This window comes from Scyliorhinus torazame, chromosome 9 (assembly GCF_047496885.1).
Source record: "Scyliorhinus torazame isolate Kashiwa2021f chromosome 9, sScyTor2.1, whole genome shotgun sequence".
NCBI lineage: Eukaryota > Metazoa > Chordata > Chondrichthyes > Carcharhiniformes > Scyliorhinidae > Scyliorhinus > Scyliorhinus torazame.
In genome coordinates this window covers 62033405-62048407 of record NC_092715.1, presented here as the reverse complement: position 1 = coordinate 62048407, position 15003 = coordinate 62033405, and the positions used below count along the sequence as shown (strand labels likewise).

Here is a 15003-nt window from a genome sequence, read left to right as displayed (position 1 = left end):
TCTCGCCCCGCCCCCCTCCCTCTCCCCATCACCCTCTACCCCCTCCTCCTCTCCCCCCTCCTCCCTCTCCCCCTCCTCCCTCCTCCCCCCCTCCTCCCCTCTCCCTCTCCCCCTCCCCCTCTCCCCCTCCTCCCTCTCCCCCTACCTCCCTCTCCCCCCTCCTCCCTCTCCCCCTCCTCCCTCTCCCCCCTCCTCCCTCTCCCCTCCTCCCTCTCCCCCTCCTCCCTCTCCCCTCTCCTCCCTCTCCCCCCCTCCCTCCCCCCTCCCTCCCTCTCCCCCTCCTCCCTCTCCCCCTTCCTCCCTCTCCCCTCCTCCTCCCCCTCTCCTCTCCCCCTCTCCCACTCCCCTCCTCCCTCTCCCCCTCTCCCTCTCCCCCTCCTCCCTCTCCCCCTCCTCCCCTCCCCCTCCTCCCTCTCCCCCTCCTCCCTCTCTCCCCCTCCTCCTCTCCCCTCCTCCCTCACCCCTCCTCCCTCTCCCTCTCCTCCCTCTCCATCTCCTCCCTCTCCCTCTCCTCCCTCTCCATCTCCTCCCTCTCCATCCTCCCTCCCTCTCCCATCTCCTCCCTCTCCATCTCCTCCCTCTCCATCTCCTCCCTCTCCATCTCCTCCCTCTCCATCTCCTCCTCTCCATCTTCTCATCCCTCCCTCCCCCCCCTCCCCTCTCCCCCTCCTCCCTCTCCCCTCCTCCCTCTCCCCCTCCTCCCTCTCCCCCTACTCCCTCTCCCCCTCCTCCCTCCTCTCCCTCCTCCCTCTCCCCCCTCCCCCTCCCCCTCCCTCTCCCCCTCCTCCCTCTCCCCCTCCTCCCTCTCCCCCTCCTCCCTCTCCCCCTCCTCCCTCTCCCCCTCCTCCCTCTCCCCCTCCTCCCTCTCCCCTCCTCCCTCTCCCCCTCCTCCCTCTCCCCCTACTCCCTCTCCCCCTACTCCCTCTCCCCCTACTCCCTCCCTCCCCCTCCTCCCCTCCTCTCCCTCCTCCCTCTCCCCCCTCCCCCTCCCCCTCCCTCTCTCCCTCCTCCCTCTCCCCCTCCTCCCTCTCCCCCTCCTCCCTCTCCCTCTTCCCTCCTCCCTCTCCCTCTTCCCTCCTCCCCCTCCCTCTTCCCCTCCTCCCCCTCCTCCCTCTCCCCCCCTCCTCCCTCTCCCCCTCCTCCCTCCTCCCCCTCCTCCCTCTCCCCCCCTCCCCCTCCCCTCCCTCTCTCCCTCCTCCCCCTCCCCCTCCCTCTCTCCCTCCTCCCTCTCCCTCCTCTCCCTCCTCTCCCTCCTCTCCCTCCTCTCCCTCCTCTCCCTCCTCTCCCTCCTCCTCCCTCTCCCCCTCTCACCCTCCCTCTCCCCCTCCCTCTCTCTGTCTGGCACCGCTCTCTCTCTCTGTCTGGCACCTCTCGCTCTCTTCTCTCTCTCTCTGTCTGGCACCGCTCTCTCTCTCTCTCTCTCTCTCTCTCTCTCTCTCTCTCTCTCTCTCTCTCTCTCTCTCTCTCTCTCTCTCTCTCTCTCTCTCTCTCTCTCTCTCTCTCTTCTCTCTCTCTCTCTCTCTCTCTCTCTCTCTCTCTCTCTCTGCCTGGCTCCGCCCTCTCTCTCGGCCCCCTCTCCCTGCTCTCTTGGCACTCACTCTGGCTCTTGCTCTCTTGCGCGCTCTCTCATGTTGTCAATCTCATTAATGGTTTTTTTTTTTTTTTAACCCCTCTTTCTCCCAAAATGCCCCTTGTAGGTTTAATTATTTAACCCCCACACATGAAAGTTCAAGTCTGCTCATATTGGAATGGGGACAGGGATGAGAAGAACTTGAGTAGATACTGGGTGCTGGTTAGCTCAGTTGACCAGATGGCTAGTGAGGGGACAATATTAACGTCAACAGCTCATCCCTGTTCTGGCTGAGGTAGACTTGGCACCTGCCGACTTGCTCTACCCATAGTAAAAACAAATCTTGGTACTTTGTCATGGTTGGGGTAAATAATTGCCAAGGACCTGTCTTTGGGAGAGAACTCAAAGAAGAAATTAGAACATGGGCATATTTTTGCCAGGCCCGAGTTAGTTGTTGCATCCTACCAGACAGTTTGGCGCTTCAGATTTTACTCCAGTGACGTATACTGAATGTTTTATTTTCAAAACTGGACCTCATGGGCACTATGAACTTGCCCATTTAAATATCTGTCTTGATGATCCCACTCGTACACATATCTGATGTTTACGACAGAACAACTATTTAATACCCTGTTGTAAGCCAGTGCTGTCTGTCTGGTACCTATATTCCAGTTCCTAGGGTCTAACGCTAACTACAGTATAAATGTACGCAAAGGCAAGATGAACAACTTCACTTGGATTTAAGAGTTGACAAAGATTCAAACTGGCATTATCCCACTTTGTGTGCTAGTGTGCTAGCAAAATGGCCACCTTGCCACTTCTGACATCTTTTGCATAGTTTAAAGCCAGTTATAAGTTTCCTTCTGTTCCTTACTCTGACCATTGCTTTCGTAACATCAGAAAGAGATACAACGTTTATATAAAAGCTGATACTTTCTCTCCCCAGCCCCCTTGACTACATACTGCCAGGTTCGCTCTGAGCCAGATACTTTAATTGACTTCAAAATGTTGTTGTGCTGCCAGTTTTTTTTTGTCATGCAATTCTTAATGTTATTCTAAAATCATAGGATCAGTAGTGTCAAAGGAGGACATTTGACTCATCAAATCTGCACCGACCCTCTGAAAGAACATCCTAAATAGACCCACTCCCCCACCCTATCCCCGTAACCCAGTCACCCCACCTAACCATATGGACACTTGAGAGGCAATTTTAGCATGGCGAATCCATCTAAGCTGCACACCTTTGGACTATGGGAGGAAACTGGAGCACCCGTATGAAATCCACGCAGAACTGGGAGCACGTGCAAACTCTGCACTGACAGCGACCCAAGGTGGGACTTGAACCTGGGCTCCTGGCTAACCACTGTGCCGCCCATTAGCACAGTAACTGATGGATGGTGCCTCACTCGATGCTAGTAAATGGAATTATTGTGGCTGAGGTGCAGAGGAAAGATCATAGATTTTGTTTCTGTGGTACACCCATTCCCTCTGTTACCACGCCCTTTTTGTTTCTTTAACCCCTCCACAATATTTTGTAAGATCTTTAAGCACCTGCATCCCATAATTGTTGGCAGTGCCCTTTTTCCCAATCGTGAAGATTTGCAAGTGTTTTTTTTTTTTGTTGACAAATGTAAATGATGGTTGTCTTAAAATGAAGGCCATGATGCTGATTGTATCAAAACGTAAATTTGTATTTTTTGATTTACTCAGGCTCCACCAGGAAATGCTGAAAAGCAGCCTATGCCTAGTACACAGCCAGCTATTATGAAGCCAACAGAGGAACCACCCACATATGCACCACATACGCAGGCAAGTTTAAAATGTATTAATACTTTAGACTTTACATTATTTTTAACAGGCTAACAAATTCCTATGTTAAATAATTATTTATGTGTAGCAAGATCCAAACACACTACTCAATAATATGACTTGGTAACTGAGATTTTGTTGATCTGATTTTCATGCCCAGCAACATTTGAAACTACTTGTTTAGCATTTCAGAATTTTCGTTTTTTTGTGGGCGAGTGTGCTAAATAATTGAAACAAATGAACTTGTAAAAATGAATGTTGCAGTAATTTTACATGATTCTGGACAGTTTATGATGCTTTCAGATTGAAGTTGGTCTTCAGTCAGTGTCTTTGGGAGAGCTGGGTAGCACCTTTTTCTACCTCAAAGAGCAACTCTCTTATCCATCCAAATGGATGGCAAATAAAAACAGCTCCTGGCTGCCTGAGACCAGAGTATTGGAACTTTGCACCTTGGCATGTCACTCTTTTCCTCCATCCTCCCCTTAGGCCATTGAAACAACATGCATTAGAAAGCCACCTAACATCGTATACTGGAGAAAGATTATCTGCATTGCTTGTAAATGTCTTTGGGCAGAAATGTATAATCACACTCTTCTTGCAGACTGAGTGAAACAGTATAGCAGTCATGGTGTATTTTTTTAAAACTCCATTTCCATAGCCTGGCTGCATTATCTATATTATGATAATGCAAAAATTTTAACATGACCTATGATGGGGCCTGTGTCTGTCCCTGGATCACAGCCTGCAACTTTACTATAAGTGTTGATGTGTCACAATTTGGTGTGCTTTGTGGGTTTTTGCTGTTATCATGGAGGATATCTACTTCCACTGAAACTAGTTGGAGTGGTTATTAAGAGTATGGTTACTCGTGAAAGATAATCCAGCTTGGAAATGACATTGCTGGATTTGTAATACTATGGAAATAACTACCCCCCTCTATCTACACAAGATCAAATTTGCAATACCGTTTTACAAAGCCTCTGTAATTTGAAATATAGCTTTTGCTTCACTAAAATGAGCTTGGATTTTGTGTTTTAGGAAACTGCTGCAGCCCAGGCTGAGCTGCTGAGACGTCAGGAAGAACTAGAGCAAAAAGCAGCAGAGCTAGATCGACGGGAACGTGAGATGAAAAATCTCAGCTATGATCGTATGTAGTTACGTTCCATTGGAAGAAAATTCTTACATAGATTTTCTGTATTCGTGCCATTTATAGCCCAAAGCCCACTACTTTGATATAGCAAATACCTCCGGTGATAGTTATTCAAGTTTTGGCATCCAGCCTTTGTAGTATTATTTCCTACTTTTTAAGGTTTCAAGCCATCATTCAAGCTTTTCATATACAGCATTGCACATTCCGATTAGATGTAAGTTCATTTGTGTGGTTCAGGTATTGCGTGTAAGGTAGGGTATTAATTGCTTTTGCAAATCGGTTTATTTTCAGAAGGGTGGGAAGTACCATATTTTTATATATAATTTATATTGATATATTTTTATATATATTTTCAGCTCGGAAAAACAATTGGCCTCCACTTCCTGAACGATGCCCTGTGGGACCTTGTTTCTATCAGGACCTCTCTGTAGATATCCCTGTTGAATTTCAGAAAACAGTCAAGATGCTCTACTACTTATGGATGTGTATGTAAATTTTGTCAACTTCATTGAATTTTAACGTTTAGAGTATTCTATTGGATGGTAGCCTGACAAATAGCTAAATTTTCACGGGTATTATTTTGTCAAGTATGTTGAGTTTATAAATGTTTGCTGAATACTTGCCACTGATTACAGTAAATGTGTGGTGATTATTACCTGATATAAATTGTCATGAAATTCTATTTGGCCCTGAATCAATGCTCATCAGTTTGAGAGCATTAAGATAATTGAGTTGAACAGACAGACTCTGTACTGTTAGGAACTGCTGACCTTCCAATTTGTCTTTTAACTTCACATCAGGTACTATGACATTTTGTTGTAAATTGGCAACTAGTTTTTTTTTTTGTGGCAAATTTACAATATTTTATGGTGTTTCAAAGGAAGTTTCTGACCAATGGAACTGATGCATGACCAAAGTTAGGTTCAACTATAAAATATGCTCTTGCACCTCCTAAAATGTATGCTTTAAACGGTTCAATTTCTAGACTTGATTTTATTTTTTCCCTTCCACAGTCCATGCCGTAACACTCTTGGTAAATATTATTGGTTGCCTTGCCTGGTTCTGTGTTGATAGCTACCGAGGAGTGGACTTTGGCCTGGCCATTCTCTGGTTCTTGCTTTTTACCCCCTGTTCATTTATTTGTTGGTACAGACCACTCTACAAAGCCTTCAGGTTAGTAAACTGACTCTTCAGACTCACTGTATTTATAATGTTTGAAAGGTGAAATAAGTGTAAAATATAAAATCTTCAAATTATGTGTGGCCTAAAAACTGGCTTTTTATTTTAAGTTTGTTGAAAGTGCACATCTGCAAGAAGTTTAAAAATAAATAGTAACTTTGTTGCAATAAGTGTTGCTGAAATGTTACTCATCAGAATGATGACTTAAAGGGGTAAGACATGGCAGCAGAGCTCCAAGCTGTGGTCGTCTCTTGCTCCAAGTGAGAGACCAGGAACGTTTCCAGTTCCCAGGACCAGCATGTGTGTGGAAGTGTCTCCGCCTGCAGCTCCTAGAGCTGGAGCGGCATCTAGGGACACTGGAGCATCTGTGAGGCAGAAAGAAACATGGTGGTCACATCTCAGACTCCACAACCAGCAAGGGAATGAGTGACACTGGGCTCTCAGGGGAAAGCAGCAACAGCCAGGTCTGTGGCACCACTGTTGGCTCTACTGGACAGCAGGGGAGGAAAAAGACAAAGCAAGCTATAGTGGTTGGAGGATTCAATAGTGAGGCGTACTGGCAGGTGTTTCTATGGCTGAGAGCACGACTCTAAAATGGTATGTTGCCTCCCCGGTGCCAGGGTCAAGGATGTCACCGAGCAAGGAGCAGCACTGTGGCGCAGTGGTTAGCACTCTGCCTCACGGCGCTGAGGTCCCAGGTTTGATCCCGGCTCTGGGTTACTGTCCGTGTGGAGTTTGCTCATTCTTCCCGTGTTTGCGTGGGTTTCGCCCCCACAACCCAAAGATGTACAGGGTCGGTGGATTAGCCACACTAAATTGCCCCTTAAATTGGAATAAAATTAATTGGGTACTCTAAATTTATATATTTTTTAAAAAGGATGTCACCGCGGCCACCGGGCAATCTGAAAGGGGAAGGTGATCAGCTGAGGTCGTAATCGAGGCTGAAATAGGAGGATAGGTCTGATTAAATGTGTGGCATTTCCAAAAAATGGTACAGAAGGGAGGACTTTAGATACTTGGATCAGTGGGATTGCTTCTGGGGCAGAAGGGACCAGTATAGGTGGGGTGGGTTCGGCCTGATTTGTCGGGAACATATATCCTAGCAGGGAGGTTTGTTCATGCTACTGGACAGGGTTTCAACTAATTTGGAAGGGGAATGGGATCCAAAGTAATAGTACAGTGGGTGAGAAGATGGGGTCAAATAATAATCTTTAATAATCTTTATCGTCAGAAGTAGGCTTACATTCCACTGCAATGAGTTTGCTGTGAAAATCCCCTAGTCGCCACACTCTGGCATCTCTTCGGGCACACAGAATTCGGAACAGTCAAATGGATAAACCAGGAAATTCCAGTGGGCAGTGCAGACAGGTATGATCAGGTACATGGGAGGATTGATAAGCTAAACTGCATTTATTTCAATGCAAGGAGCCTGACTGGTAAGGCAAATTAACTCCGTGTTGATCAGCACATGGAGTTATGCCGTTATTGCCATCTTTCCTTGGTTGAAAGAAGGGCTGGCAGCTGAACATCCCAGGAAACAGAAGTTTCAGGCGTGATAGAGGGGGAGGTAAAAGAGGAGGAGGGATTGCATTATTGCATCATAGAGCATCACTGCAGTACTCTAGCATGATATCGTAATAGGTTCCTCAAATTAAGCCATGTGGGTAGAAATTAGTAACAATTACCTTAAATTGTATCAGGCTGAGCCTGCCCCATGTTGCGGACGCATTGACTCGCCTCGATACGTCTGCCCATGGACCATCCTCTATCTCTCCTCCCAGCTCCTCCTCCCACTTGCACTTCAGCTCCTCGGTCTGCGTCTCCTCTGACCCCATAAGTTCCTTGTAAATGTCCAAGATGCTCCCTTCTCCTACCCACCCTCTGGAAACTACCCTGTCCTGAATCCCCCTCAGCGGTAGGTGTGGGAAGGTTGACACCTGTTTACGTAGGAAGTCTCGCACCTGCAGATACCTGAATTTGTTTCCCCTCGCCAGCCCAAACTTCTCCTGCAGCGCCCTCATACTCTGGAAGCTCCCCACTATATATATATATATCCATCCTCTCAATCCCTGCTCTCCGCCATATCCGGAACCCCCCCATCCATACTGATGGGTCGTTTTTGTACAGTGTGTGCAGGAGGGTTTCCTGAAACAATATGTTGACAGGCCAACAAGAGGCGAGGCCACGTTGGATTTGGTTTTGGGTAATGAACCAGGCCAGGTGTTGGATTTGGAGGTAGGAGAGCACTTTGGGGACAGTGACCACAATTCGGTGACGTTTACGTTAATGTTGGAAAGGGATAAGTATACACCGCAGGGCAAGAGTTATAGCTGGGGGAAGGGCAATTATGATGCCATTAGACGTGACTTGGGGGGGATAAGGTGGAGAAGTAGGCTGCAAGTGTTGGGCACACTGGATAAGTGGGGCTTGTTCAAGGATCAGCTACTGCGTGTTCTTGATAAGTATGTACCGGTCAGACAGGGAGGAAGGCGTCGAGCGAGGGAACCGTGGTTTACCAAGGAAGTGGAATCTCTTGTTAAGAGGAAGAAGGAGGCCTATGTGAAGATGAGGTGTGAAGTTTCGGTTGGGGCGATGGATAGTTACAAGGTAGCGAGGAAGGATCTAAAGAGAGAGCTAAGACGAGCAAGGAGGGGACATGAGAAGTATTTGGCAGGAAGGATCAAGGAAAACCCAAAAGCTTTCTATAGGTATGTCAGGAATAAGCGAATGACTAGGGAAAGAGTAGGACCAGTCAAGGACGGGGATGGGAAGTTGTGTGTGGAGTCTGAAGAGATAGGCGAGATACTAAATGAATATTTTTCGTCAGTATTCACTCAGGAAAAAGATAATGTTGTGGAGGAGAATGCTGAGCCCCAGGCTAATAGAATAGATGGCATTGAGGTACGTAGGGAAGAGGTGTTGGCAATTCTGGACAGGCTGAAAATAGATAAGTCCCCGGGGCCTGATGGGATTTATCCTAGGATTCTCTGGGAGGCCAGGGAAGAGATTGCTGGACCTTTGGCTTTGATTTTTATGTCATCATTGGCTACAGGAATAGTGCCAGAGGACTGGAGGACAGCAAATGTGGTCCCTTTGTTCAAAAAGGGGAGCAGAGACAACCCCGGCAACTATAGACCGGTGAGCCTCACGTCTGTAGTGGGTAAAGTCTTGGAGGGGATTATAAGAGACAAGATTTATAATCATCTAGATAGGAATAATATGATCAGGGATAGTCAGCATGGCTTTGTGAAGGGTAGGTCATGCCTCACAAACCTTATTGAGTTCTTTGAGAAGGTGACTGAACAGGTAGACGAGGGTAGAGCAGTTGATGTGGTGTATATGGATTTCAGCAAAGCGTTTGATAAGGTTCCCCACGGTAGGCTATTGCAAAAAATACGGAGGCTGGGGATTGAGGGTGATTTAGAGATGTGGATCAGAAATTGGCTAGCTGAAAGAAGACAGAGGGTGGTGGTTGATGGGAAATGTTCAGAATGGAGTACAGTCACAAGTGGAGTACCACAAGGATCTGTTCTGGGGCATTTGCTGTTTGTCATTTTTATCAATGACCTAGAGGAAGGCGCAGAAGGGTGGGTGAGTAAATTTGCAGACGATACTAAAGTCGGTGGTGTTGTCGATAGTGTGGAAGGATGTAGCAAGTTACAGAGGGATATAGATAAGCTGCAGAGCTGGGCTGAGAGGTGGCAAATGGAGTTTAATGTAGAGAAGTGTGAGGTGATTCACTTTGGAAGGAATAACAGGAATGCGGAATATTTGGCTAATGGTAAAGTTCTTGAAAGTGTGGATGAGCAGAGGGATCTAGGTGTCCATGTACATAGATCCCTGAAAGTTGCCACCCAGGTTGATAGGGTTGTGAAGAAGGCCTATGGAGTGTTGGCCTTTATTGGTAGAGGGATTGAGTTCCGGAGTCGGGAGGTCATGTTGCAGCTGTACAGAACTCTGGTACGGCCGCATTTGGAGTATTGCGTACAGTTCTGGTCACCGCATTATAGGAAGGACGTGGAGGCTTTGGAGCGGGTGCAGAGGAGATTTACCAGGATGTTGCCTGGTATGGAGGGAAAATCTTATGAGGAAAGGCTGATGGACTTGAGGTTGTTTTCGTTGGAGAGAAGAAGGTTAAGAGGAGACTTAATAGAGGCATACAAAATGATCAGGGGGTTGGATAGGGTGGACAGTGAGAGCCTTCTCCTGCGGATGGATATGGCTGGCACGAGGGGACATAACTTTAAACTGAGGGGTAATAGATATAGGACAGAGGTCAGAGGTAGGTTCTTTACGCAAAGAGTAGTGAGGCCGTGGAATGCCCTACCTGCTACAGTAGTGAACTCGCAAACATTGAGGGCATTTAAAAGTTTATTGGATAAACATATGGATGATAATGGCATAGTGTAGGTTAGATGGCTTTTGTTTCGGTGCAACACCGTGGGCCGAAGGGCCTGTACTGCGCTGTATTGTTCTATGTTCTATGTTCTATACTTCCCATGGCAAACCGGTGATTATTACAGATTGGGGACCAGACCGATGCTCCCTCTACTCCCACATGTCTCCTCCAATGCCCCCAGACTCTCCGGGCCGCCACCACTACGGGGCTGGTGGAGTACCAAGCTAGATAAGTTAATCATGGTGTTTGTGTGGCCTGGATATAACCCCACAAAGAAGTCCTGTGAAGGAGGAGGAACATGAGGGGCTTGGCTCTACCTAATCTCCTTCCACTGGACAGCAAACTCAAGGGGTATGGGGTGACTGCGAAAGTCAGGTGCAGATTGAGGAGACTTCTTTTATTGGGACATCTCTCCAAGCACTGGCCATTACCTCACTCCCATTCCCCCCCAGCTAAATAGTTGAGGAGCCCAGTGGTGATGGCTGCGCTAAGTACCTGGAACCAGTTCCGACACTGTTTCAAACTTGGCCCCCATCTGCAGAAACCATAGTTTCATCCCAGCGAAAATAGACACCATCTACAAAACATGGACACAGGGGTGCTGCCAGTAAGGGTCCTGTACGAATATGGTAGGATAGCGACCCTGGAGGAACTAACGCAGAATCTCCAACTTCCTAAAGGGAGCAAACTCATTCATTCTACTGTGGAACTTCCTCCGCAATGAAACTGCAACATTCCCCCTGTTACCCGACACACACTACTGGACTGACTGTTAGTGGCAGACGAGTTGGGGGGGGGGGTGCAAATGCGCCGACATGTACGGACGAATGTTAAAATTGGTAAAGACCCCACTGGGGAGACACTAAGAAGAACAGGGCATAGAGATGGGAATCGAGACCCTTCAAAGGGTAAACTCCACCACCTCGTGCAGGTTGAAGTCTAACTCAGCGAAAGGTGGTGCTCAGCGCACATCTGACCAGGATGCACATGAGAGCGGGTTCTTCCTGGAGGTGGAGGACAAATGCAAAGGGTGCCAGGGAGGTCCGGCCAGCCACACCCACATGTTCTGGTCCTGCCCCAAGCTTGTCTGGTTCTGGGTCATTTTGTTTGATGCCATGTCCACATCGTGGGGGCGAGTGTGGAGCTATGGCCTTGAGTGGCGGTCTTCGTGGTGTCAGAACAGCAAGAGCTCCTCATGGGGAGTGGGGCTGATGTCTTGGCTTTTGCATCCCTGCTTGCCCGACTGAGACTCCTACTCGGATAGAGATCGGCAGCGCCACCCACGGCCATGGGCGAATTGTTCGACCTAGTGGAATTCCTGAACCAGGGGGAAATAAAATTTGTCATCAGGGTGTCAGAGGAAGGCTTCCACTATACGTGGAGGCAATTTACCAGCCTCTTTGAGAACCTGTTTGTGACCAGCAACTGTGGGGGAGGGCGTGGGGGCCCATCTGCAGCACTACAGAAGGACGAGTTCTCCTGACAAGGCCTCACCACCCACGATGGACCTCGCCTTAGTGTACTGCACGCTGGGACTCTCCACAGGTGACAACGGAGGTGGGGTTGGGGGCCTCTTTCGTTACTTCGATCCACTAATCTAGACCACACTGACAAAATCATTGAAACGTTGCAGCACAGAAGGAGGCCATTCAACCCTTCTTGTCCAAGCCTGCCTGAAGACACCCCAAAAACGCTTGCTAATCCCACCTCTCTGTACCCGCTCCATAGCCCTGTAGCTTAGAGTACCGAAGATGCAGATCCAGGCACTTTATTTAAAAAAGAGTTTAGGGTCTCTGCCTCCACCACTAACTCAGGCAGTGAATTCCAGACTCCCACCACCCTCTGCGCAAAGAAGGGTCTTCCTCATGTCCGCTCGACACCTTCTGCCACTTTGTTTCACACAAGTGTATAGTTTAACCAGCGTCTAGGACGAGTTAAAAGATGTCACAGCATCACAGCGGGTAGCACTGTTGCTTCACAGCTCCAGGATCCCAGGTTCAATTCCCGGCTTGGGTCACTGTGTGGAGTCTGCACGTTCGCCCTGTGTCTCTGCAGCTTTCCTCCGGGTGCTCCAGATTCCTCCCACAAGTCCCGTAAGGTAAATTGGACATTCTGAAATCTCCCCCTGCGCACCTGAACAGGCGCCAGAATGTGGCGACTGGGGCTTTTCACAGTAACTTAATTGCAGTGTTAATGCAAGCCTACTTGTGACAATAAAGATTATTATATTATTATAATAAATTTTTTAAGTTATTTCTGCTACCGTGGTTATTTCCTTTACATTTTTTGCTATTACTGTGATTTTCTTTTTCTGTTCTCTCTGGGCAGATACAATCCTATAGCAGGACTATGTGCCTGACCAGTCTGTCTTGTCATAAAATGAAATCTTTTAATAAAAATAGATATTTTAAAAAGTTATGCAAATAAGAGGAGGAAATTGCAAAGAGACATAAGAGTGAATGATTCTCAAAACTACAGCTAATGCAATTCATTCATTTTAACACAAAGATGAATCGGAATATTTTCTGAATGGAAAGGATTGAAACTAAGGACTGTGGAGGAGCAGGTAGATTTTTGTGTCCATTTGCAGAAATCACTTAAAAATTAGTGTACAGATAATCAAAGATTTATGGACTGTTCACCTTAATGGTGAGGTGGTTAGAATTCAGCAGTGAGGATATGTTGCTACTGTTGTACAGAACCATGGTCAATCAACTTCTGTTCAGTTTTGGGAAAGATATTTCGGCCTTTTGACATGATACAACCCAATTTCACCAGAATGATACCAGGCTTAAAAGAGAAAATTATGAGAATAGGTTGCATTATTTGCCATGTATTCCCTTGTTTAAAAGATTGAGGGGCAGTCTAATTGAAGTCATTAAAATTGTGGTTCAATCAGATGCATACGGAGAAATGATTTCAATCTTTTTTTTTTTAATGCGTCTGGTCCTAAAAATGGAGCTCCGTTATTTAGGGATTAAATAGAGAAACACTTTTTTCCCCCAAACAGGTTAATAATACAAACCAGAAATGCATTTCACCTCCCAAGATTGAGATTAATGGACATTTGTCAGGTAAAAGTATCGAGGGATTAAGGATATGATTAATGACCCCTAAACAAGCTCAAAGGGGCTGAATGGCCCATTCTTGTTTCTTATCTTGTATCTATATCTGCTTGTTCCAGATCTCTGGAGCATAAAAATTAGTCCGTTTTGACCTGCTTGGTGTCTCACTTATACTATTTTAAACACTGGTCAAATTATTAATGTAGTTTCCACTGCTTTAATTAAGAAAAAGCCTCAATTTATCAAATCTATTTTCATATTTCCTTGTTGAAAGCAGCATCCAGTTGAATTTGTGCCTGGTCTTAAGTGAAACTTTAAATCGATTCAACATTTCAGCTTTTAAATTTAATACCTCCATTGTTTTTCTTTAATGGCATTAAGGTGCTCGTGAACCAGCATTCCTACATTGCTCCACATCACCTAACTTTTCCCACTCTTGCTCCCTTTACCCAATACCCATGACTTTCAGTCTGCTATTTTCAGGGTTTTCTTTTTACTTCATGGGGGAAAGCTTTATTTCTCATCTTTACTCTATTTGAAATGAAGCATGGTCTCATACAAGTCTGTGCCTCTGATTAATTTACCCCAAGACGCAAACTGAAACAGGTGTAGTATTCATGGAAGTGATTAACATTTTGAATGAAACTGATGAAGGTATGTTTTATATTTCAGGAGTGACAGTTCCTTCAGCTTCTTTCTATTCTTCTTCGTATTTATCTGTCAATTTGCTGTCCATGTACTGCAGTCAGTAGGAATACCACAATGGGGAAACTGGTGAGTATTACTTCCAAGCTTTCAAAGTCATTGGCATCTGAGTGTTTTCATTATAATTGGAACAAATTGTTCCGTTGACTCTTTTTTTTCGGTTTCAAATACATAGTTTGAGCTCAGAAACTAAACAAATGAAGTTAAATGGAACTTGATGAGGTATCCAGGTCAGTCCTTTTGTGCTGCTTTTCTCTTCACTTGAGTGAGCATTATAGCCAAGACTTCTCAGTCAGCTTCCACATACTTAGAGCATGAGTCACTGTGCAAAAATCAAACTGGAAGATGCACGGATTGCATGCCTGTTTGCCTGCTGAGGACAGTGTGTTCCTGCTGCTACACGTTTTGTGTCACCAGCAGTACAATTATGGAACATAGAACATATACCGTGCAGAAGGAGGCCATTCGGCCCATCGAGTGCACCGACCCACTTAAGACCTCACTTCCACCCTATCCCCATAACCCAATAACCCCATCTAACTTTTTTGGACACTAAGGGCAATTTAGTATGGCCAATCCACCTAACCTGCACGTCTTTGGACTGTGGGAGGAAACCGGAGCACCCGGAGGGACCCCACGTAGACGCTGGGAGAACGTGCAGACTCCGCACAGACAGTGACCCAGAGAGGAATCGAATCTGGGACCCTGGCGCTGTGAAGCCACAGTGCTATCCACTTGTGCTACTGTGCTGTCCATATTATGCCACAGAAGGAGACCATTCAGCCCATCCAATTCATGCTGCCTCTCTGTTGAGCTTTCCGTGACCCTTTCTTTAGTCTATTCGATTTCCTTAGGAAGCCATTGATTGTCTCCACTTCCAACACCCTATTCGTCAGAAAGTTCCATGCTACCACCACTTGCTGCGCAGAGTCCTTTCCCATCCATATCTCGTAAATCTGTGCCCCTAGTCCTTGCACCATCAGCTAATGAGAACGATGTTTCTTTGTTCACCAGGTCTACATCTGTCATAGTCTAGTATGCCTCCATCTAATCTCTCTTCAATTTAGTTTTTTAAATTTGTTTATGGGATGTGGGCTTCACTGGCAGAGCCAGTCAACCACATTGC

At 46.6% G+C, this 15003-nt stretch overlaps 1 protein-coding gene across 1 annotated transcript in view; it reads left to right on the top strand.

The window, feature by feature from the left end:
• The window catches only part of scamp1 (secretory carrier membrane protein 1), an 87250-nt gene that overhangs the window by 47759 nt on the left and 24488 nt on the right, over positions 1-15003 (top strand). The window contains exons 3-7 of the mRNA XM_072516007.1: positions 3281-3379; positions 4418-4526; positions 4886-5014; positions 5543-5702; positions 13845-13946. Of these exons, the coding sequence (XP_072372108.1) occupies positions 3281-3379; positions 4418-4526; positions 4886-5014; positions 5543-5702; positions 13845-13946 (599 nt within the window). The remainder of the gene's footprint in view (positions 1-3280; positions 3380-4417; positions 4527-4885; positions 5015-5542; positions 5703-13844; positions 13947-15003) is intronic.